Source organism: Paroedura picta, chromosome 2 (assembly GCF_049243985.1).
Source record: "Paroedura picta isolate Pp20150507F chromosome 2, Ppicta_v3.0, whole genome shotgun sequence".
NCBI classification, from domain to species: domain Eukaryota; kingdom Metazoa; phylum Chordata; class Lepidosauria; order Squamata; family Gekkonidae; genus Paroedura; species Paroedura picta.
Window position 1 is genome coordinate 124,232,775 of NC_135370.1, and position 25,766 is coordinate 124,258,540.

General features: G+C 41.9%; 2 protein-coding genes across 36 annotated transcripts in view; one reads left to right on the plus strand and one right to left on the minus strand.

The window, feature by feature from the left end:
* The window catches only part of MADD (MAP kinase activating death domain), an 89,289-nt gene extending 79,832 nt beyond the window's left edge, over window positions 1–9,457 (plus strand). For all 35 annotated transcript variants that reach the window (XM_077322399.1, XM_077322426.1, XM_077322408.1 and 32 more), the window contains 2 exons: window positions 6,440–6,486; window positions 8,008–9,457. In XM_077322399.1, the coding sequence (XP_077178514.1) occupies window positions 6,440–6,486; window positions 8,008–8,115 (155 nt within the window). In that variant the 3' untranslated portion in view covers window positions 8,116–9,457. The remainder of the gene's footprint in view (window positions 1–6,439; window positions 6,487–8,007) is intronic.
* Window positions 9,458–16,322: 6,865 nt separating this feature from the next.
* The window catches only part of MYBPC3 (myosin binding protein C3), a 70,243-nt gene continuing 60,799 nt past the window's right edge, over window positions 16,323–25,766 (minus strand). Inside the window, exons 28-34 of the mRNA XM_077322437.1 lie at window positions 25,093–25,288; window positions 21,645–21,784; window positions 20,632–20,791; window positions 20,142–20,278; window positions 18,244–18,430; window positions 17,574–17,616; window positions 16,323–17,198 (exon numbers count right to left, since the gene is read on the minus strand). Coding sequence (XP_077178552.1) covers window positions 17,606–17,616; window positions 18,244–18,430; window positions 20,142–20,278; window positions 20,632–20,791; window positions 21,645–21,784; window positions 25,093–25,288 — 831 coding nt within the window. The 3' untranslated portion in view covers window positions 16,323–17,198; window positions 17,574–17,605. The remainder of the gene's footprint in view (window positions 17,199–17,573; window positions 17,617–18,243; window positions 18,431–20,141; window positions 20,279–20,631; window positions 20,792–21,644; window positions 21,785–25,092; window positions 25,289–25,766) is intronic.

Below are 25,766 nucleotides of genomic sequence, written 5' to 3' on the forward strand. Positions count from 1 at the left end.
AATTGGCAACATTAACAATACAAGCGTCTAGACATTTCACTGCGCATAGGTCTCCAGACTGGATGTCACTCAATGGCGTGTTTTGTTGGATTGAAAGGGAAAAATCTATAGATTCTATTTATAAAAATACTTCCTTTCTTGATAGGAATGTATTGTATTCTTTTTGTTTATAGCATTATGTTAGCTATTACAGACATAAGAAGCTGCAGCAAAATAAAGAAAACATCTGATGGCAAAAGAAAAACAATCACAGTCAGGGCTCCTAACCTTATTAGGCCTATGAGCACTTTGGGAATTTTGCTGGAGAAGGTAGTGGGTGCAGTCATAAAATGGCTCCTATGGGAGTCGAGCCAGAAGGCTGATGGGAGCCCCTGTTTCCAAATGGGTGCTCCCTGCTAAGTCATTGCTTCATGAGTTGATCTGAAGATCACCTGCCTCAAGGAGGGGGAGGAAAGCCAGGACTGGGATAGGATGGTGATAACAGAACTCTAAGAAAACCCATGTCTCCAACCAAGCCTGGGACTCAAAGCTGTGACTAGTCTACCCAGGAATATATGTCAGCACGTCAGTAATCAGATAGTAGGAAGTTATATACAGCTTTCTTTTCTTTCTACTCAAGACCCCTTGGATTTTATCCCAAAGAGTCCAAAAGTGAAAAGGTGCCAGAAAACACAATAGCTTACTAAGGATTACTGCATTGCATAAATCTCTGTAGTCAAGACACAAGCTGCAAATACTATCTAATGGAACACAGCATTCATAGAATAATAGAATAAGAGTTGGAATGGATCTCTAGGATCATCTAGTCCAACCCCCTGCAGAATGCAGGAAATTCACAACTACCTACCCACCCACAGTGACCTCAATTTCATGCCCAAATGATGACTCCCCTCCACCCAAAAATGAATCCCTGGCTAGTCTGGCCTGAAGGAAATTCATCTCCCAATCCAAAACAGCAATTGGCCACCGTGCTGTCAGCCCACACCCACCAGAACGCAGGTGCTGCTGCCATATGGACTGCAGATGGGTAGGGCTCAGGGTGGCTTGCCTGAGATGGGTCTTGAGGAGCTCCTGCCAGGCCACAGTCACCTGACCACTGTGGATGAGCTCGGAGAGGGCAACGTGGCCTATGCCTTTCCCAGGGACCTTGGGAAGATGCCAACTCTGGGGTGGGACTTTTGAAGGATCTCGGGCAGGGAGAAGAAAGGGGGGATAAAAAGCAGCAAGGGGAGAGATTCAGGGTTGGATGCAAAGAGGATGGCGAGGAGAGATGAGGAAACAGAAAGATGGAGGAGAGGGAGAGAAGGCAGCAGGGGAAAATCCCTTGCAGCTCCAAGGCTTGGGAACAGCCAGGAGCTTTGAGAGAACCAGCCCGGATCAAGAGGTAGCAGCACAGCAGTCTGAGGACAGTGACAAGGGCTCAACCTCAGGAAAAGACAGTCCCTTGCCACCACCCATCTGGAGACCTCTGAAAGGGAGTGCACAACTGCAAGACGGAGAGGAATGGGGGGGGGCTAGTTGCCAAGGCAGTACACCCTTACATTTAGATAGTTTACTTACTGGTTAATAAATGAAATTCATTGTGGAAGACAATTTCAGGCTGCCAAGAAATTCTAATGTACATGTACATGCACTGATTTCATGGGTACATATCAGAATTCTGTGGCAACCTGACAGAAGGGGACTATTAATTGATAAATGGACGTTTTCCATCTGTTCCATTTCAATTGATTTTGCTACCCTAAAAATAAGTTCTCATAATTTATTTTACTGGCTGCTTTACTTATTTTATATTTTATCAATGTATTTGTGTCGAAATTATACCTCTGAGGAAGGCCCAGTGAGGGTCAAAACCCTTCAATGGCTGCGCTCCTTCCTCTGGAACCAGACACAGAGGGTGACTGTGGAAAAGGAACTGTCGTGTTGATTCCCTTGTGGGGTCCCTCAGGGAGCTGTTCTCCCTCCCACACTATTCAACATCTTGATGTGCCCTTTGGCACAGCTGGTCCGGAGCTAAAGGCTGGGTTGTCACCCGTGTGCGGATGACACACAGCTCTATCTCCTCATGGATGGCCACCCGAACTCCCCCCCCCCCCGATACGTTTGCCAGATGTTTGGAAGTTGTCGCTGGATGTTTAGAGCAGAGTCGCCTGAAACTCAACTCCTCTAAGATGGAGATCCTGTGGCTGGGCAGAAAGGCGACAGGACAAGAAGCGTGTTTGCCCACCTTAGCTGGGGTGCAGCTCAACATCTTGCCCTCTGCAAGGAATTTGGGTGTGATTCTGGATGCCTCTCTATTTATGGAGGCCCAGGTCACAAGAGTCTTCCACACAGCATTTTTCCATCTGTGCCAGGCGAGGCTAATAGCACCCTACCTGCCCTGGACTTTTTGGCCACTCTGCAATGGTCAACTCTAGACTGGATTTCTGTAACTCATGCTATGCTGGCCTACTGTTGTCTTTCTTGGAAACTCCAGCTGGTAAACAAAGCAGCTGCTAGGGTCCTCACAGATACACCTTGGAGGGTCCATATCCAGACTGTGTTGGTTGCCAGTCATGACTGGCAACCTGAATCAAGTTCAAGGTTTTTGTTTTGACCTTTAACGCCATGTGTGGCTTGGGCCCTGTCTGAGGGACTGCTTGTCTCCTTATGCCTCCCTCAAAGCACTTGGCTCTGCGGTCGCTAATCTGTTGGAGGAAACATGCCTGGCCTGGGCCAGGGCCTTTTCAGACCTGGCCCTGACCTAGTGGAATGAGCTCCCAGGAGAACTGAGGGCCCTGTTGGAGCTGTCACAGTTCCGCAAGGTCTGTAAAACAGAGCTCTTCCACCAGGTCTTTGGTTGAGGCTAGTGCTAAGAACAACTTGGCCCCTCCTCAGGCTTGATTTGCTATTCCATCTACACTCCCCACCTCTAGAGAGGTCTGCTTGGGGGACTAGGTATGTTTGGTCACCAATCTTATGGCTTGTAGGGTGTCTTATGTCCTCAGGGTTAAATGTTTTATATAGGTTTTTTATATAGGTTTTTATGGGGTTTTATATAGGTTTTATATAGTTTTATATAGGTTTTTATGGGGTTTTATGTTTTTAAGCTGCTGCAAGTTTTTGGAAAGTGGCGGGATACAAGTTCAATAAATAATTAATAATAATAATAAATGGGATTTCCAGATGCTGCCCTCTCTGTCCACTCACGCTCCCAAGCCCTCTCACAGACATTCCCCAGTGTGATCGTCTTGCCTTCCATCATCTTGTGCCATACCTGCGATCTAGGGCTGCTGTACGGTAAATGCCCTTTCTTCCCTCTCCTTTTGTTGGCCTCCCAATCCACCCTTTACCAGCCTTTGCCTTGCTGGGCTGGCGGGCTGGCTAGGGTGGTGCGTCTTATGCCCTGGCTGGGGCCCACACTGGCCTGGGGGCTGGTGGTAGTGGCATGCTCCTGGCTGCCATTTTAAATATAGTAGTACTTGTAATAATAATATTTTTTTATTTGTAACCTGCCCTTCCAGATGCTCAGGGCAGGTAACATCCATAAAATAAACTTCAGATAATCACTCTGACACAATCAGCCTTCTAAAAATACCTAGGGTGTTCTCTAGGAGGGGGCCGATTTTCGAATTCCTCTTCCTCCTCCTGGTGGTGAGGCCAGCTGTTCAATGGATGGATGGTATTCTGGGCCTCGACCATAGGCCTGGTTGAACAGCTTTGTCTTGCAGGCCCTGCAGACCTGATTAAATAGTGTGGGGCAATTTGCACTTGGTGCTGATATCATCAGAGTATGCCATGGTGTTGCCAGTATGGCTCTCTGTTTCCTCAGGCTGCTTGAGCTGGGGCTGCTTTCACCCCTCCCCCTAATGAGCTCTTGGGACAGCTAGTGCTGCATGGGTTAGTCTGGGGCCAGCTCCATCACTGGGCATAGGATATTTTAATAGTTTTATTATTATGTTTAGATTTTAGATAGTTAGTGGCTTGGTTGTCTCAAGGAAGCTATGGACCTGTGTCCTGCTAACTTAAGCACACATAGATGCTGGATGGAAGTTTAAAAGAGGTGCTGTATGGATCCAAAGTACTGCAGATGCAGTCCTTTCCATACTTAAATGAAAGCAGCCTTGAAGCTGCTGAAGTACTGCAACACTTCAGTGCATATATTAAAAAGCAGAAAACCAACCCAAGTTATAGCAGCAGAAAAGAGCAAGAGTCCAGTAGCACCTTAAAGCCTAATAAAGTTTGTGGTAGGGCATGAGCTTTCTTGAGTCACTGCTTGCTTCTTCAGATACCTTGATTGATCTCATCTCGATCAATCTACAATGTGAATGTGAACAGATGGAACAAAGAAAACAAAGAAAATGTGCAGTGATCAAACCGATAGCGCAGTCATTGGAACTTAGAAGACAGCTAAAGTCTGGAAAATGCCAGATTCTCATTCTGGGGAAGAGTTGTTATGCAGCAATTTATCTTTGTCAAATCCTGTTCTTTGCTTCCTTCTATATAGGAAGAATTTTAGTTTCAAATGTCTGTTCAAAGAGTTATAATTAACATAATGAGGTTACACCATAAGATTTGTTGATTAAACTTTATCTTTCAATGTCCTTATGCTGTAATGTTGGTGGTGATTTTGTAAAAATTCTTGTACAGAACTAATATAGCGCACTCACCTGGCACAGAGCCAGTGCAACCAATTGGAAGTTGGAGGTGGAATCCTAGGACCCAGGGATAGGCTGTGGGGAAGGCTGTGAGGGGAGCAGGAATATTAGGCCTTTAGCTCTGGAATTTGAGTTACTGCTATGTACTTGTGCTTTTCTTTTTTGTGGCCCCTTCACTGTCGCTGCTATGAAAACCTTCATTCTCCAGCAGGTAAAGTGTTTCCCCGATCCCAGTTCTTTCATAGTCCTTATTCTGCTTCACAGGGCATGAGGCTGCACGATGGCACTTGTTTTCTTATTTACTTCCAATTTTATGATGTCAGAAATATTTTCATTCGTAGCTGAAAGATATCCCCTTTTCCTATCCTTAAAAAAATACTTTGTACCAATCATTTGGATTTTTTAATCTGTTTAAAATCTTACAGTTCTTTTCTTCCCATTTCAACATTATATTTCCTACCCGAAAGGCTGTAAGTAGAGTCCCTGAGCTGGGCAGAAGTTGACTTCAGGGAACATGATGGCCCCTTTCTAAGTTTGTATATGAGGGCTAGGGTCTTTGACACTTTTCAGCTTACCTGCCTCATGATCCCACTCTATTCTGACTAATCTTGTCTTTCAAGGTACCATATGAACCTGAAGTTGTGTTATAGTTACTCCACTCTGGTGTGTGTTTGCTTCATTTTGAATTGTTTGATGGTAAAATGGGGTTGCTTGTTATCAGACTATTTGATTCCAGTTAGTGAAGTAGTTTAGAGAGAGTTTGTTCTTTAACTTGGGTCACTGGGATCATAAGTCAGTGTCTCATAGGCATGGACATGTTTTAAAATAGAGTGAATTTTCCTTGGACTTATCCAGAGATGCTGCTGTTTTAGTACCTTGGTTCAAAGTTATAGCTGTATTGTTTCAAACTGGAAACTTATTGGCATGCCTCAGTGTGTGTATATATATTTGCCAGATGTGCTTTCCTATAAGAATTTATATTGTCTTCACTTATTCATAGATTCCCCTCCCCAATTAGGAGGTATTGTGGTTCATAAGATGTTTGTCCTTCCTCCAACTATATTCCTATGCAACCAATATGGCTTTATTTTGAAAAATCTTCCTTATATTGTCTTTGTTAGAAATTCTGAGATGTTTACTATGACTTTTCAACACAAAAAATTGCAAATTGTATTTTGATTGTTCTCCGATATTTTGTGGTTGTTGAGAGTCCTGGTCTATGCAAACCAGAAATGCTTATTGATACTCAAGCTTTAGATTTTGGAAACTTGAGCAATTAATCCTTTCCTTGGTTATTACCTGCTTTCTCGAGCTGCAGGAAACAGAATGTTTATTATTGTCTAAGTGATACTTTACTAGCTTAGCTGTAAAGAGTTCATAGGTATTCTTTTTGGGAAGCCATTGTTGTTGCACAGTGAAGCTCTGAAACTGAGAATGTGAGAGAAATATACTGGCAAGTCAATGAACAGAAGTGTTGGCACTCTACAGTTTGGCACTTGCTAAATATTTTACTTTGGAATATTTTATGAAACCAGAATAAATAGCAAAGCAACAGATGAGTCTTTATGAGAGATTTAAGTTATTAATGATCTTCTCCTAAATTCTGCTTTGAATTATTTTTGTAATGCATACTGTTACGCAATGTATTGATAGAAAGAAAATTGTATTAGTAAAGCGCCTTCTTCCTGTGGCTGTTCATACATCTCCCTTCCCTTCACCTTTGGGAACATTGTACTATGCTAGTCATTTTTTCCTCTCGTTTTTTGAACTTTTTGTTTTGTCTCTTGCCCGTCCGGTTTTAGTTCCTGAAACTAAAGAAGTGGTGATCCACAAGTACAAGACGCCAATGGTGAGTCATCTGCACTACTTGAAGTTATTTTCAAAGGTTTGTAGTTCTCTCACTAGGGATGGGCATGAATTTAAAAATCCCAGTTTAGTTTGGGGTTCAGGGCCATATACTAAACTGAGACAGAATTTTCCCCGACTGACCAGTTTGGACTCTTTTTCTCCTGGCCATGGCCTGCTGTGACCAGGAGAAAGGGGGGAATCCCCCAGGAAGGGTTAAATGAATGGCAGCCATTTAATACATTAGTTTCACTTCCCACTGCTTTAAAGTGGGGTGCAGCAAAATGGATAGTTAAATGGCGTGTAGCCAGTTACACCTAAAAGGTGATGGGTGTACTTACCAGGCTGCAAACCATTTCAGCTTAATAGTGGGGCAGATATGCCAGTACACTGTTAGGCTAAAATGACTCCGAATCATTTCACCATTTTGCTTCCCCTCAGTTTCCAAGTGAAACAGACAGGTTAAATGGCCTGCAGTTGACAGGTGGACGCACCCTTCCCAGCTGTTATGTTTAAATAGCCCAAACAGCCAAACTGAACTGGACAAAAGTCCAGTAAATGTTCTGAGAAGGTGCCTTCCCTGAACATTGGTTCAGGGGCTCTGAATTGGTTCAAGTTTGTCATGAGAGTTCTTTACACTACGGTTAAATAGAACACTAGTTAGCCAATTTGGATCTTCATGCATAATATACATAATAATATTTTAAAGTGCATATTTAAAAATATATATTTAGAAAAGCATCATGGAGAAGAACATTTAGGGAAGTGATATAATGTTTGGATTAGCATTTGTAATGTTATCAAGTGTAAGAAATAGATCTTTTATATGTCATTTTGAAAGTATATATTACTAATGGATCTATAGCTGATATTTAATCCCCCTCTCTGAATTAGTAATTAGATACGAGGTCATGTAGAAAAATGTCTAATTTTTGGCCTTTTGGGAGACCATATAGGGAGATCACCTAACAGATGAATTAAGCTTCTTATGTTACTAGTGCCTACATTTTGCTCATTTAAATCATCTACTTGGATTGGAGACAGATGTAATACAAATGAGATTGCCAGCAGGGCCTTTAGTTATGGTATATATTCCTAGATTTGCAATCGAAATGAGAGATGTGCACATAAACAAATGAAACACTGCTTCAGCATTTAGTCATGTCCCTCCTATTATGCTTCATGCAAGATTCCTATTTTCTCAGTCCCCCCCATGACAGATGCACATTTAGTCTTTTAAACATTTAATCATTGCTAATTACAAACAGTAGCAAAATTGTTCTAGGCAGCAGAGCACACATGTTACATCTGCCTTCACCCTCAATTTATTCAGATCTGCAGCTGGATGAATTCCTTATCCCTACAGCTCCTGGTGATGGATGTGTTATCCACACTAAGACAGTATATCATATCCACAAGAGCCTTTTATATTTCCATGAGAAGTTAAGGATATCTAATGAATCATCAACATAAATAAAAAATGTAGTTCTAGGGTCTCATTATCTCCTTTTCTAATACCTTCTAGGCTCATGAGATCTGCTACTCCGTATTGTGTCTCTTCTCTTATGTGGCTGCAGTTCGTGGAAAAGAGGCAGAAAGCAAAAGTAAACCACCTCGTCCCGTGTCCAGCTGATCCTCATCACTGGGAAATACTGTGGAGTGTAATACTTCCCTTTCTGTTCATGTTACTGGAGCTCATATAACCATCTCTAATGAAAACTTGCTTTATTTATTACTCTGCAAGTTCCCTTAGAAGAATCAGATTTAACATCCTGTACTGAAACTGCCCTTCCATAGCATTTTGGTCAGCATCCCTTCTAGAACAGTATATGCTCTGTTCCTGCCAATCCTGTGGAATTTGCTTCTTCATGTGAGATTCCATTTTTTTATTTTCATGGGTACCATTGTTCCATATTCCTTGAGCTTTCAAGTTTTCAGTTATGTGTACAATAGAAAAGGCTCAGAGCATTGCCTGAGTTATCTTTTGTTGCTGTTATTTAATGTTTTTATTTAAATCATTATTTTCTTTCTTTATATCTGCCCTCCTAACATGGAAGTCTCACAACATGGCCCCTTTTTTCCTTCAGTTCTTTCAGCCTGTTCTCTGAGCATTAAAAGTCAATGCTAACACTATTTAATCGCTGCATTTTCAGAGGAATGGCTAGGAATCAAGGAGCAGGAAGTTTTAGGTGATCCTTTAAAAACTGGCATGCATGTACTGTACATATTATTTTAAGTGGGAGACTAATATTTTGCTAACATTCCAGTTCATTAGCATATGCTCATAGTAGTAGCTAGAACTCTTCATGATAAGCGTATAGCGTTGTGAGGAAAGACCAAAAAAAGTGATTAGAAAATAATATTGTGTTATGGTTAAATCATATTGGCATACTTACATAAGGTCCGGTTGTCTGGAGAGCCCTCTGTAGTATAATATCAGAAATACATCAGGTTATGAAAACTGTTGTGAAGATGCAGAAGTTTGAGTCAATAGCACTTATATCCTTGTTCCAGGTCTCCTTCTAGCCACTGCTTCTGTTAAACTGTACATGTATATCAAAGATTTTTGCAAAAACCGTGCTACTGTGCAATGAAACTGCCCTTCCAGGTAAAGTTTGACCCTTTATTTTTTAGTTGGCTAAAAAATTAATGTTCAAAATGTCTTCTATTTTTCACGGACTGTCCTGGACTCTAACGTTAAAAAAGCATTAGGGTACACAAAGGGAAAGGATCTATGGTGTGTAATAAACTGTAGAGCATTTAACAGATATCAGGGTATGATATAAGCTGAAATAGATGCTTGGCAACTGCCTTCAGAAATTACGGGGCCTGTTTTCCATGCAGCTTGGTCTGTGTGGCTAATCAGTGGACTGTACTAAGCATGAGTGGAGAGATGTAAATATTTCAGTACCACATCTATTTATAGAAAAGTGTACAGTTGTCTCAATGTGAAAATAAACTACCATTAAACCATCGTTGAGTCTTGTGGTTTGATCTCTAATAGTGGTGCTTGCTGGACAGGTGACCTAAATTGAAGTAATGCTAAAAACACATTAAGCGAGTTATAAAATTAATTTATAAAACAGCTGTGAAATTGATTTATTGCATGCTGAATGTTGGATTAATAGTTCAGAGACAAAATATAATATTTCAATGTTGTTTATTTTAGATACAAAGTGCACAATTCCCCCCCCCCCAAATCCTTGCTTTACTATTAAAGGTAAAGGTATCCCCTGCGCAAGTACCTGGTCATGTCTGACCCTTGGGGTGATGCCCTCTAGCGTTTTCTTGGCAGACTCAATACGGGGTGGTTTGCCACTGCCTTCCCCAGTCATTACCGTTTACCCCCCAGCAAGCTGGGTACTCATTTTACTGACCTTGGAAGGATGGAAGGCTGAGTGAGTGAAAATACAGAAGTACATTAGGGCCGATATTTCCAGAGATGCGGGTAAAATGACCCAATTATTGTTCAGAAGAGATCAGCTGTAGCACATTTAGATTGTCTACCTCTCTATATTAGTTTTTATTAAACTGGGTCCTCATTACTTCAGTGCTGAAGATGGCTTACAAAATAAAAAATAAGAACATTAAAAATATTAATCAAAATCCAGCAGTAAAAACCCAGTCTAGCATAAAAATGTAATCCATAAAAAGAGCCCACTGACAAAATAGGCTTCCAGACTAAAGTAGTATTAAAAGAGCTATTCCTTAATTAAAAGCCTGAATGAACAAAAAATGTTTTGGTCAGGTGCCTAAAAGAAAAAAAATATATAGGCACCAAGTGAGCCTCAAGGGTGTGGACACAACCTAAGTAAAGGCTAGATGGTGACAATTTTAAAAAGGGCCTAACTGGTTGTAGCTCTAAAACTTTGGCACTCTCCATGGAGATTAAGCCTATAATCCTAGAATCGTAGAATCATAGAATTGGAAGGGATCCCCAGGGTCTTCTAGTACATCCCCCTGCACAATGCAGGAACTCACAACTACCTGTCCACCCACAGTGACCCCAGTTTCATACCCAAGTGATCCCCCCACCAAAAATCTCCAAGGTATGCAAGGAAGGGCCACCAGAGACAGACACATCCTTCCGGCCCACCCACTCATAATCTACCTAAATTCATAAAATCCTTCCTATGTCCTTCCTATGTTCCGAAAATCCTTCAGCCCACAAGCACTGACTTTTGTTTTGTTTGTTGTTCGCTCACTGTTTATGTGTTTGTGGTTTGTGGTTTATTCTTATTTGTGTTTATGTTATATTTTATTTAATTTTTAGAAATATTTTTGTATATATTGTAAATGGTTTTTTAAGTATGACATGCTTAAATGTTTACTGCCTTGGGGACCCTAATTGGGTGAAAAGGCAGCACAGTGGTTCAGATGAATAAATAGATAATTTTAAAAGCCCTTTCCCTGCATGATGCTGGCCTCTCCTTGGACTGCAGGGGCACAGAGGACAGGGTTTATGAGGCAGGTCTTAAGTGGCAGACTGGACAATAGGCAGTCCTTCAAGCCATGGCTTCTAGTCACTTAGGGCATTGTTGGTGGGCACCATTAATTGTGCCTGGAAACTTGAGAAAGCTGTGTCCTAAGATCTTCCGCTATTCCTTCAAATGAAACAGTGCTGTTCTTCAAGCTTGGAGTTCACAGAGAGCGTATACATAACTGATCACAAACACATCCTCCAGAGGCTGTCTGGGTTGTGTATACATGGCTGGTTTTCAGGCACTTATCCATGAAGTTGTAAATAAATCAATAAATGTTTTGTTTACCATTAAGTTCTCAGGACAATAAAACGGTGTTGAATGGCAGGGTATCACTGAAATGAGGGCAAGTAAACTTGCAATCTTTTTTCTTTTATATAGGATTCTATATTGATATTGATAAGTGCTTCCTTCTCAAAGCATCACCATGGACAGCGTTTTAAAAGGCTTCATTCTTTTCTTTCCTCTTCTATTTTGTAAGGCAAACTGCCTCACCTTGTAGAAAGGTGAGGTATGACTTTTTAATCATGGTAGATATGGTAAGCTGCATTATCATTATCGCTAGTAATCAAGCCTGCTGCAACTAATACAGCGGGGCGCTAGGTTAGGGAGCCCCCGGCAGTTGGGCGGAGTGCAGTCGGGGGCTCCCTGGGTCGGCGGCCTGACGTGTCGGGAGGCGCTTTGCGTCAGGCCACCGGCAAGGAAGCAACTGCGAGCCACGCTCTGCGCGACTCGCAGTTGCTTCCTTGTCGGAAGGGCGGGAATCGGCCGGGCCAATCGGCAGGCGCTACGTGCCTTCCGATTGGCCCGGCCGATGGTCTGTCCGGAGGAAGGGGCCAATCAGGCCCCTTCCTCATCATGGACTAATCCCGCCCTAACTCCTCCCACAAAGCAGTTAGCGCTTTATTTAGTCCGCGGTGCCCGCGGCGCCGCGGGCGTATAAGGATAGTGTAAGGATATATTCTAACTATTGATTTGTATCTCAGACTCTTTACCAACTAAGCAAGAGAAACTACTTTTGACCCCTTTTCTATGTGTTGTCAGCTCATCTCTTTCATTGAACATGGGTTAGTTTTCTTCTTGGACACTAGTCGCCTCTATTAGATCTCTTTTCCCCTGCAGTGCAGTATTTTTAGCTATGGTTTGTTGGATGTTTGCTGCTTGGTTATCTGAAATGATCCAGTTATTTTAGGACTTTAAGTACTGGCATCCTCTTTGCTTATCACCAGAAATTGATTGACATACTCTACACATAGATAGCTCTCCACCTTTCCAGTTCATGCCATTTTAGGACACAGTGCTTATGACGAACTCTGTATACTTTGTATAAGTGAGGACCTGTTATTTGACTACTTTGTTGTCCTAAAATAGATGTGTGTACTTTGTGTGGCACTTAAGAGAAATCGGTAAAGCTATTTCCAGAATTATTCAAGTTGCTCCCTTAAAATACTGAAGACAATAATCTTGTAACCATGTTGATGTTGGCCAGCAAAAATCAGCAACAGATGAGATCATACCTTTTTATTAGGACCTACTTGTTTTGTGAGTTTTAAAGGAGGCTGAACATTACTTGTTTGAGAAACGCTTTAAGAATATTCTGTTCCACAATATGGTAAATGTGGCTTATTGTTATGCACAGACTTTTCGCCATTTATTATTAAGATTTCAAAGTTTCTAAATTTCTATGTTTACCTACATATTTACTCACAAGCAGCCTTTCGGAATTCAGCGAGGGTGAAGCTTGCCATCCTGGAACTTCACATGCTCTACTTATCCTGATTTTCATTCAATTCATAAGCATTGGAATTGGTTTGCGCACTATTCTTCCACACATCTGCCTTCCCTCTGCGTTTTCACACCTGAGGAGTCAGCTCTCCTCACCTATACGTGACTCAAATAATCACGCTTTTCAAAAGTGGGTGCTGTCATTATTGGTGGTGGCTAAGTTGCCCCCCTTTAATTTTTTTTGCACATGCTTACATCTATATCTACCTATTGATATAATGGCTGCATTTTTAAGGCATTAAAATATCGATGTATCTATTTAGCATTGTAATGATAGGTTAGCGTCATCTCTCAATTCCCAGCTTTCGTATAAACAAAGAAGTCAGCCTCTATGTCCTTGCCTCTTGAAGGTTAACAGGGAAAAGACATCTCCTCAAGGGAAAGAACTGGAGACTTTTGTTTAAATGAAATCTAGAAATTCAGCAAACCTTCTGAACCTATTATTGCAATGCTATGTTGATATTTTAGTGCCTTTAAAATATATCTTCAGGTTAGGGGAAAGGAGAGTGAATTATTTGATTATGACGAGAGTCCAATCATTGAATAGTGGGCTGGGAGAGGGATGAGTTTGGCAGGACAAAGAAAATCAACAGAAACATTATGCCAGTGTGAAGCAGTGTAATGTCAAGTGAGGAAGGGATAATTACTTTTATGTAGTTCAAAGGGAATGGACACTCTATTTGTGCTTGATTTGGTGTGGCATGAAATTGTTGGGCATGTTTGAGTGTTGTGCCTGGACATCTGAAAACAACACACACTGCAGCCCCCTGAAAGCCTGAGTCAGGGCTGTGTGTTTGTGTTCAGTACAATCCTTTGAGGGAAGGCACAACAAAAGCATTCCTACCACCTTCCCCTCCCCATCTTTCCCACTCTGTACTAGCTCCTGGGTCAGACTTTTACTCCTCGGAAGCACAGCTCCAGCTGTCTGTTAGGTGCATGTGCTTCTTTCTCCTGGTTTTTGGGTTGAAATGCATTTGGTCTCAGTTCCATGTGTAGTTGTGAAATTATATATGGTATACAATTGTGAATTATTGATGTTTTTAATTTTTAGCTTGTATACTTTATTGTAATAAATTAAAATTATTCTTGTAGCTCAACCTTCAGGTTCTTAACTTGCCTACTGAGGTTGAATTGTGTTTTGGTTCTCTTTTTGGTTGGTTATTATTCCAACAATGCACTGCCAATTTTCCTGAACTCTTCCTTCGTTTTACTTGGCAGCAGCCAGAGCCTTGGAGGTCTCCCACTGAAGCGGGATATTTGATTTGTCTAGAGAACACCAGGGCAACAGCAAAGGGTGTGGGGATGGAATATGTGACACTGTCTCCTACTCTCATGCCTATTTCTGCTCCTGGGGCATTTTTTTGTGCTCTCTAGTTGAAAGTAAGCCATCAAGAACTCTGAATGTGATTAAAGCAGGGGTCATGGGTCGGGGAACTAGAACAATTCCATGGGGTCTGCATTTTAATTTGAGCTGGTCTTCTTCACAGTGATTTGGGGAGAATAGTCACTATAATTTAGATTTTTTTAATGTGGAACATTTCTTCTGGTGTGCCCCTGAAACGCCCCAGTGAGTGTTCCAGAAGAGGAGATGGCTGACGGAGGAGGACAAGGCGATGACTGCAAAGCTGCCAGGAGCTGGGGCACTGCCCACGCAGCCAGAAGAGGCTGGATCACTGCCCACAGAGCCTCTGCAGGCCAAGGTGGCACCTGCAAAACCACTGGGGGTCAGGGGGCCACCCATGCAGCCACCACAGGCTGAGTTGCTGCCCGTGCAGCCAGAGGAGGCCAAGTTGACACCCATGCAGGTGGAGGAGGTTGGGTTGCCTCCTGTGCAGCCACCACAGGCCGAGGCAGAACCCACAAAGCCGCCAAGGGCTGGAGTGCCACCCACACAGCCCCTCCTGCCACAAGAGGTAAGGAGGGAGGGGAGAGGGGGGAAGGAGTCTGAGTGTGCATGATTATGTTTAAGAGAGAGAAAGGGAGGGGGAGGAGGTGGGGGAAGCAAGAGGGAAGGAGGGGGAGTGGAAGGGGAAGTAGGGGGAAGGAGTGTGTCTCTGTCAGAGAGAAGGAGGAGGGAGGGACCAAGGAGAGTCAGGCTGTCACTACTTTTATGCTATTATCCAGATGGTTACTTATAAAAGAATAGCAATCCACTTTGGCATTTGAAAGGCTGCTGTGTTTCTTTAGTGTTCTTAGGGCTATTTGATTTTTATATCCATTTATACTGAATGAGCATTTTTCTGTCCTTTAGGTTGGAGATGTGATGCACCTAGGAGTAGGAGAATCTCTAAGGCAAAAATTCTTGCATTATTGTTCAGGGCTATGGCCACCACATGGCATGTTAAGTGTTGATGCCCAGGAAGAGCTTTGAGCTCTGCCAAGAGAAAGTGGTTTTCTGCAAGTCAACACTTCATTAACACATGGGACACAGCAATCTAGACAGGGTTATCACAGGTTCCTTGGAAAGTCATGCAGCATGCTTGTGCACCCTCCATTACGTGACCACTGGACACTGCCTAGTGGAGGGTTCTCTGATTCCATTTGTAAACTAAAAATCACTTTCTCCCTGAACTTCAGCCTTATCTTCATCTCCAGTTTCTCCAGATTCATGCAGCAAGAGCAATAGCTGTGTGGGTCATTCTGCAAACTTTCACTCCCACAAGTACCAGAACTTGTTGAATGGAATATGCAACATTGTCCATAATGAGTGGAATGATGGTTCTGTTTGTGGATTGCTTTTAGATTTTATGTTCTCATATTTTAGGAAGAAGTAAAAAAATTACATTTCCTTCTACTAATTCTGAGAAGGGCCACTTGCTTTTTGTTTGGTAGCAAGGTACATTTTAGAGCAGCTTTTCTGAACGTTTTTAACACTGAGAAACCCCTGAAACATTCTTCAGTCTTTGAGAAACCCTAGAAGTGGCACAATTATACAGAATATGGTTGAGAAACATAGCTGAGTATACACCCACCCAGGCCCCATCCCTTTCCACTCCCTCCAGGCCCATCAGCCATTTTGGGAGGGGGAGCTAGTCAACATGGCCATATATAGTCATATCACAACAAATGTAACACATTTAGAAAATATATTAAAATGAATTAATTCCCACCCATTCAAGAAGCCCATCCAGGACCGTCAAGAAACCCCAGGGCTTCACAAAACCCTGGCTGAGAAAGCCTGTTTTAGAGTAACAATAATTTCCCCATTAAAGCCTCAAAAAGTCATCTTTGTGGATATCTATTTTTCAATATATAAATGTGTATAAATAATAATTAATACATATTAATCCTCTCAGGCAGGTACATCGGCAGTCTTTCATGAATGTTGTACTAAGTGTCCTCTATCAATGTCCAAATTGTATGCAATTTAATGTGTTTTACATTTTATGACCTTTTCCACTAAAGATTATTACTCTTTACCTATCTTGTCTCAAACTCTCTGCATCTAGGACTTTTAGTTTGGTGGTGCCAGCTTCTGTGGCTACAAGAGTCATAGGAACATGCTGGTGCCAGTGGGACAGACCAGCTGGATCCAACTGCTAGTCTTCTGCAATGAAGAAAACACAGACACATGCAGATTTTAATACATTTTTATTATAATATCTCTCAAAAACTCAGTAGTGCCAAAGGTGTGTGCGATGAAACAAGTATATTTTTAAATGCTCCAAAACTGAGAGTGAGTGAAGAACAAGAGAAAAACCACTATGAATCTATTTCACTACAGTCGTCATGACTCTTAACCAATTTAGGAGCAATGGATAATATGTGTATGGGAAACCAAATAGTTCTTTTTCCCCCGACCCTTTTCTCTGTCCGATTGTTAGAAAAACAAAGGTTGCTCAAAATTTGATACTCCTATGTAATCTTTCAGTTATTTTTTGTTTTAAAAAGTGTATCCAAATAAGAAGAAACAGCTGGACATTACTAAAAATAACCTCACTCATAACAACCAAGAAAATCAGAATTCTCAGGTTGCTTTCCTGCTCCCAGTGGATTAAATCATACATCTTTTGAATGAAAAGTCTAGCTCGACTTGCATCCACTAGTTCCCATGTTTTGATGCTGTATAAATGGGTCTCCAGGAGGAACATATCTGAAGGAACCTATCACTTCAGTCCAGTGACTCCTCATAGACACACCACTGTGTTCACATGAATGTTGAAGCATATGTGTACAAATCAAGTGTGTAGACAGGACCCCTTCGTTGGGAATTATGAAGAAGGGTGTGCAAATTAGAGATTCATTTACATAAGTGTCTTTTTTGAGCAGGGTGTCAACAGTTTTTTTGATCAGAGGACATAATTTTGACTTGCAGTGTTTTCTTGATCTTATCTTGCACCTTCATAGTCTCTTCCTTGTGCATGCTTATTTTTAAATGCTCATAAAGGCTAGCAGATAATTAAATCAACTAAGGTTATCATCTAAACACTTTCTATAATCAGAGCATCATCTGAAAGACAAACAGAGGATTGAATAAGTTAAGGCAGATTTTTCAGTCACTGTAGCAAATGTTTAATTTCTGTATAATTAAGCTTATATTTTAATTTACTTAATTCTAATGGGCCATCTTAGAGTAATTCACAAAGGGGCTGAACTCCTTCCTCTTTACTTGAAAGCCCCCTCCCCCACCCTAGCATAGTTGCCTTTCCAAGGAACCCTGCCTTCAGAGGCTAGTTAGCAGATGTTTTATAAACAGCTTAAAGCCTTCCTCTATTAAGGAGGTACCTCTCCCCCCAACATCTATGCTTCCCTTTGAATATCCATGTGTATCCTTGCCATCTCACTGAATTATCTGCCTCTTATTTTTAGAGAATTGCTTCCTTACCTAGACTTGCTGGCAACCATTAGAATGGGATTCTATTGTGGAACTGCAAGAAACAAAAGGTATTTTAAAAGCAATACCAAAAAGAGTGCATTGATTATAATGTAACACAAGGCCCTTGTGCTGCAGTTGCACAGAACAGGGGCATGCAATATACATGGTCACCATTTTGTGTGAATGCACCAGCAGGTGATTTTCCCCATGCAGTTATAGCTTTGTGGTATATTAATGGTACCCCAGAATGTTAAAGGAAAGTATTTACAAGTACTAAAGCTGTATGCAAATAGTGTGCACACAGAATTGCCAAAATTAACCATCTGAAAATGACCACAAGAAAATGGTTTTCAGACACTGGGCAACTCACTGATTTTTCTTCTAACTAAAGTTGTCTAAGCAGATTTCTGAGATAAGTCACTGGACAGATTAAAAAACTCTCAGGAAGTTTAGTGCTGGAGTTTACAACTCAACTAAGGAGCCCATTGTGTTTATAATGTGGTTACACCATACATTTTTATTCACAGACATGAAGAAACACAAGGTATTGGTTGGCCTCAGAAGATCTGCTTAACCAGCCCTGTTAGTTATTTAAACTTCTTTACAAGGAGTCCACTTAAATTGAAGAGACACTTTGTTTAGTTTTTAGAAATTATGACATATACATGATCTTCCTTACTTCTGACATCAAGTCGGCATTCAATTTCCGCTTCTCCACTTTCATTCACCGCTTTGCAGGTGTAAAGGCCTGCATCAAAGGGGCTGGGCTTTCGGATTTCCAGGGTCAGTACTCCATGCTTACTGAACATGCGATACTTGGCATCTCCAGAAAGATCCATTTTATTTTTGAACCAAAAGATTTTTGGCTGAATAAATAAAAACATAAAACATAAATTAAAGGATGGATGTTTTCAGGATTTAGTGTTTGTAGACACTTCAGTTCCAATGGGAAATAAAATAATAATATTGACTCCTTCAAAGGTTTAAAAAAATTTAAGGACCTTATTAATGCTCAGAAAAACCTTTGTTCCAATGCTTTGTGAAGTTCAGTTTAAAGGTGAATGAAGCCAGTTAATTAAATCAAAACTTCATTGTTTCAGCTGAAGAGTACTTGCAACCCAATCTTCAAAGCATAATAAAAGCGACCTGTACTTATCCAAACATTCTCCCCTTCCTGTGACCTGTTTCCCAGTATTCCCAAAGGACTATAGGAATGTCTATCCATATACTACCCCTGCATTTTCCTGCCTTTTATTGGCCTTTTCAAGCAAGACATGCAACGTGTCTATTTTCCCCCACATCCCATAATGTTGAAGCTGGATTCTTGTCTAGCATTGTTTGTGCCTCAATATTCTGATTGTAAAATTCAGTTTATGTAATGTGTTCCATGGTTTCTATTGTATTATTGCTTCAGTTCTCCAGCTCTAACCAACTACGACTTCCAAACATCTGGCGAATGAATCCAGGGGGGATCTCGTCCGTCCATGAGGAGATAGAGCTGGGATTTATCTGCATATTGATGACAACCCAGCCCAAAACTCAGTACCAGCTGTGCAAGAGGGCGCATAAAGATGTTTGCTTTCCTGTATGTTCACCATGCTTGTGAAAATATTTCTATTCCATTATTTCAATAAAAATGTAATTAATGATATAATTTATACTATATAGCATACTAGGAATAAAGCCCATTTTAAAGTAAAATAAAATGAGTGCTAGGCCCCCGGCCCCGGGGAAGCCTTTGCAGGGTGAAGGCTTCCCGGGGGGGGGGGGTGTGTGGAGATCGGCTCTCCGAAGCCGGAGAATTGGCGATGCCGCTCTTGCGGCTGGGAGAAGGCTGACAGCCACCCACCCAAGACTGGACGGTGGATGGGGCTTCTCCCGGCCACAGGAGCAGCCTCGACACGTTGCCGATGCGTTGAGGCTGCTTCTGCGGCCGGTAAAGGTGGACAGGCGCTCCTGCGGCCGGGAGAAGGCAGAGAGGGCCCCAACCCCCCCCCGGAGTATGCCCGGGGCTTCTGCCAGCTGCAGGAGCGGCCTCGATGTGTCTACGATGCGGCGAGGCAGCTCCTGCGGCCGGTAGAAGCTGGGAAGCCCCCCACCCGATGCCGGACCATATGCGGCGGTTCTCCCGGCCGCAGGAGTGGCCTCGCTGCGTCTACGATGCGGCGAGGCCGCTCCAGTGGCCAGGAGAAGCAGTAGGAGGAGCACCCCGGCTGGAGGACTGACGGCGCGGTCTGCCAGACTGCACTGAGTCGCCGGCCAGGCGGAGCAGCTAATGGGGAGGCGTGCTTTGCACGCCTCCCCATTGGCTGCTCAGCCCTGGATGGACAGGGCTCCTGATTGGCCCCTCTGATTTTTTATCCTGGACAGGGCCTGCCCTAACTCCTCCCCGACAGCCCTTACTCCTTTATTTAATCCGCTCTGCAATACTGACTTCTGTGAGCTTAGGCTGGAGGAACTGTATAGAACTGCACTGCTTATAACCAGAAGAAATTAAGTTCTCCACCCCTCTTAGCTGGTCTGGATTTTTCACCCCTGTTCCATTGTACACATGCAGAAAGAAGAAGTAATTTATACCTTTGGACTTCCTCTTACTGCACAGCTGAGTGTAGCATTGTATCCAGCAATCACAGAGCGGTCTGGTAGCGGGTGAGTGAATTTGGGTGCTTCAGAGAAGTCATGCTCTTTGTAGCTTGGATGCTTATAATCTGTGCCTGTAGTTTAAATGGGGATAGGAATAACCGAAAAGAAGTATAAGTCTTAGTCTTGTTCAGCTAAGCATGATTTAAAATGTTTGAAATTACTTGCTCAAATGTACTGAAATTTTAAGGAAGTCTAACACTCACATTCACACAGCACATGGATTTTTAAAAGATGACCTTGTTTTTTGGATGTGCCACCCAGGAAAAAAAACACCCAGTAAAAAAATATTCTGTCACAAACATAGATATCAAGTATTTGATTAATATTTGAGCACCCATGAAATAATTAGTGAATATTTGACATTAAAACAATTTGTTAAAAAAAGTTATTTTATGTCAAATACCAATTATTTCATATAATTTACCTGTTTTCTTTATGTAGGCAGAATTTTTGGTTGTTGCAGCATTTTCACTCAGTCCACATAGATTGTCACTGAAGATGCGGAAATAGTATTCATTTCCCATGATCAAGTCTGATACAACACAATTTGTCCGTCGATAGTGATCAAACACAGTATACCATTCCTGAAATGAAAGAATCCATTGTCAGAAGACACATATATTTCAACGCGTCATCCCTAATGATATATCTAGTCTGAATGTCTGAAATGCAGTCACCTAGCTGGCTGCATGTGGAGGAGCGGGGAATCAAACCTGGTTCTCCAGATTAGAAGCCACCATTCTTAAACACCACACCACACTGCTTCTCAAGTCTTTTATGGCACAGTTGGGTAGGTAATCACACTTAGTCTCTATAACGATACTTTGGTTAGCAAAGACTAATTCAAAGTGACAGGTAGACATTCCACAATGGCTTGGATTCAAACAACTCATGAAAAATATTCGATCACCTTCCACTTCTTGCTGCACTCCCCCCTCCACAAGAAACTGGTAAGACTTTGGGGATTTTTGAATAATATGCCATGGGCCATGGAGGGAGTAAGGTGAACAAGTAGAAAAACCCTTCTTGGTGCAGCCCTGTGTGACTTATTATTTCCAGTGATCCTCACCTTCAGCTGGGGAGCAAGATTCAGGGGCTTCTAGGGGAAAAGGCAAAGGGATGAAAAATTCTCATTCTTTTTATGGATGACTTAGATCTACCCCAATAACCAGCATTTTTAGGACAGCTACCTTTAGGAGTTGGAAGCCATTTTATTCATAGATGCTGCTCTTTTACATGGCGAGATGAAGCTTTGTTTCTAAAATGGAATTAACCATTGTTGTACAATTACCATTAAACCTCCCATAAATTGTGACATAGGAGAGGTCTTCATTCACTTGAACTTTTTTTTTTAAAGGTAACTCTTCCCTTAGGTAACTCAAGGCAGTCTAGCACCAGTCCTACCTACATTGCGGTGGTGGGTTAATAGATTCTTACCATTGTTTTCTTATCTGCCTTCTGGACTGTGTACCCAGTGATCTGAGCATTGCCATCATCTTGAGGGGGGTTCCATTCCAGTGCAACATTGAACCCCCATACGTCCACAATCTTCACATTCTGAGGTGGGCCAGGCTTATCTGCCAAAAAACACTCATCATGTAAATCTGAAGGTTGCATACAAATCTAGAGGTAAAGATCTACTTTAACACAGGCAAGGAACAGATTTCCTTCTGTTTCTGTTCTGGTCCTAATAAATGTGAAATAAAACAGTTAGTGGTAGCCAACCATATATAGTAATTCTCCTTTAAGGGAGGCTTAATTTTTTTGAAGCCTTCTGAAGCAAATGGGTTAATAATAAGGGCCATTCCGCACTCGTTCAAAATTGCACAATGGTTGCAAATTGAAATCGCTACTGTTTTGCTGTTATGCACAACGTCGTCGACAATCTGCAACACTCCTGAAACCGATCCGCAAAAAGCGCTTCGTTGTAGCGCTTTCAGGGAAATACCAAAAAGTGGATTCACCCTCCGGAAAGCGCTACACTCTTGCAACCAATCTGCAACACTAGCGGGAAAGTTCTGTGTGTTACCATTGTTGCGTTTTCTGCAAAGTCCCTCCCCCTAGCTCTCTCCTCTGATCTTCCGGCGAAGTGATCACCATTTTTTTTTCTTGGAGCGAGCGGAGATCAATGCACTGGCGAGCTTTCGTTTACCCAGCGAGGCTTCCCTGGCTGCAGTCCCTCCCCAGAGCTGTTTTAAGTCACTAAGCACGAAGCAACACACAGCCCTGTTTGCTGGTTTATTTTCCCTTTATTTTTCACTGTATTTCTGGCTGAAAATCACGCCCGTGCGGGGAGGGGTATTTTTTTTTCACTCGGGGGGAGCGTGGCAACGATGAAACGGCAGCTCAAACACCACCTGCTAGCTAGATGGGTCTCTTCATTGCAACGAATCAACGCAGATTCGTTGCAATGTGTGTGTGTGTGTGTTTTTTTTTTAAACCTTCCTTAAAGGGAAAGGGGCTTTTTGGGAGCATGATAACGGCCGCCCATTTTCTCCTTGATGGCCAGGGGCGGGACAAAGCTTGGCAATATCGCTTCCTGGCTAGCGATTTTTGCCGAGACCGGAAACCTGTGGGAAATGATAGAAACGCAATTGGATTCCACTACAAAGGCAGGTATGCATAACGACAAATTCCACTATTTAAAATGGCGTTTTTTCATTCGGCAACCAATTTGCTACATAGATCCTGGTGCGGAACGGCCCTAAATGTTAGCTTCTTTGTTGTTCACCACTGGTCATTTAAAAGCAACAAACTTTTCCTTTCCCCTTCCCCCGCAAAGTGTTATTTCATAGCTAAATTCTGCAAACTGCTGTGCTGTTCAAAAGTTTAAGTCCTTTAGTAATAACAACAAAGATGTGTGCCCTGTGGCAAGATATGTTACTGTTCCACATGCTGAAATTCCACAACTTGGCTCCCACAAGCACCACATTCAACTAGGGTTTAGGAGCAAGACCACTGCAAAGGAGATGTCCTCAGCCCACTTCTACAACACAGAAGGAGATAATGATAAATAGGACTGAAAGTTGTTGAGAAGTCACATAGCCCTGCCTACAGTCAGGTGAGGATGTTCAGAGCTCTCACTGGAAAGATCAGGGCAAGAGGCCAGGATAGAAAGAGCCAATATGAACAAGCACAAGCTGAGTGCAAGCTTAAGCTGGGTAGTCATAGCACTGGATGACTTTGTAAACAGCAGGAACAATTCTACCTTTTCTATTTTTAGGGGTTAGGGTTTTATTTTTGTTTTCTTTTTGGCTTAGGAGGCTCCTGTGCATTCGACTATCCATGAATTCAAACTGATAACAACTTGCAGGTGCTGGAAAAAGTTAAGGACCGCCAGTTTCCCCTTTCTAATAATGGCAACACAAAAATAAGCTGTCTCAGTCTTAGAACAGAATCTGAGCCACGTTGTGGGCCCTGGAGGTCGTCAGACTGATTTAATATTGAACTGCTGCATCTAGGCATATGGGCCAAAATATGTAGAAGAAGGCCAGACTTGGGTCATTATGACTTGGGGACTCTTTCCAATTTTCACTATAATTCTTTCTCAAGCACATTTTTTAATAGTGTGACTTGGCAGCATAAACTGCTGTTAATGAGAGGGTGGACGTTTTTAAAATCCTTTTTCTTGGAAGGTTAAATAATTAATTTCCAAGCTATCACATCTCACATGTGTCCCTCATCAAAAGGGACTGCAGCATCCTTAATGCCTCAGTAAGTAAACATCTATCAGGAAGTGACCTAAGCCTAAGGGCTTCTCTGCATGTTCAATTTACTGCTTCCTGGGAATTGATCTACATTTGATCTCCCTTTGCCTTTTCACTGTTGTGGAGTCTGTTTATTTTCTTTTGCATCTGTGTTAAATAGTCAGGATTTCCAAGGGAGGGTTGTGTTGTCTTTCATGATTTCACAGCATTCCCTTTTTATTTCCATGTGTGCTAATTCCAATATATCTACAATAAAATATCAGCATACCTAAATACTCTGTAATAATAGGTTCTCTGAATTCCCAACTTGCTTAAAAATAAGTAGTCTGTAACCCTTTCCTTCATGGAGATATAAGGAAAAAGGCATGTCTCCAAAGGGGAAGGGGCTTCTTCTTCTTTTTAAAAGAATTCAGGGCACCTTCGGGACCTATCATTACAGCATTATATTAATATTTTAGTGTCATTTCTAAATAAAGTAAATTTTTAAATGAAACTATTCATCTTCAGGGTGGGGAGAGGAAAGGGAGCCGCTTGATGATGACACCAGTCCAGTCAACCAAAAGTGGGCTGAAAGTGTGTGTGTGGGGGATGGAAAAACAAAGAAAACTCACAGAAATATTACCCACAAGGAAAAAGGGGACTCAAGATTGGCCTGTAGGAAAGAATCAGGGGGAAAGTGGCCTGAAAAGAAACAGAAATAAGAGAAAAAACAAAGAAACTGAAAACGAAAGTCACAAAAAATTAAGGAGAAATAAAGGGATAAAGTAACTAGAGTGATATGGGAGTAGAATGACAAAAGAAAAAGTGGGAAAGCCGTACTCTTCAAATAATCAGTTATTAACTACTCCTGGGAAAGTTACACTTTCTTTTCAGTGGAAGAAAGTAATCCATGTTCCGAAGATATACTTGGGAAGGCACATGATACAACAATCTAGTTGAAGCTAAGCATCTAGGTCAAAGTTTGGGTAGGAAACATCTCAGGAACAGCATGCATATTGCCTTGAGCTCCATTGTGGAAGAAAAGTAAGATATAAATATGTATAAAGCCTGCATGTGGAGCTGATCTCTCCAAGGAAGCATGGGGATGCTCCTGGAAGTGCTTTAAACATGCAATTCATTGTTGTATTGGAGTAACAGAGTAAAGGGGGAGTTCCTAAGAAATTCCAGTACTTTCTTACCCATAATCTGCATGGTGATAGCAACTTTATCACTCATATTTTCAATCTGCACCTCTACTTCATATATTCCAGAATGGTGACGTTCAGCTTTTCGGATAAACAGGATTGTATCTGTGGTACTATTCCGAACTGCCACCTCCTTGGAGTCTAATGGCTGGCCATCTTTTGTCCAGGTAACTTGAGGTCTGGGTTTGCCCTGCAGAAGACAAATAGCCAGTAATTTTATTTTGTGACAAATGAAACCAAACAACCCATTTCACAGCTATGAAAGCATTACTAGAAGGCATGAGAGGAGGACTCTTCTTTCCATTTTGTAAAAGTCCATATCAGAGTGTGTGTCTCTGTGTGTATGTTTCTGTGTGTGTGTGTGAGATGTGGGTCAGGAGCATACAACAATGCCCTGCATAGTGCAGGAGGTTGGACCAAATGACCCATGAGGTTCATCCTTCCAACTTTATTATTTTATGATTCTATGATTCTATGACTCACAATATAAAACTCACAAAGAAACTAAAAAGTGTATATTTGTACTTCCCTCATCTTAAACCTTGAAAGCCAGTAGAATGAGAAATATTAGCAGCAATTGGACATTCTATGAATTTGTAAATAAGATATGTAAACAACAGGCTTCCCCAGGAGGTGGTGGGTTATCCAACTTTGGAAATTTTAAAACA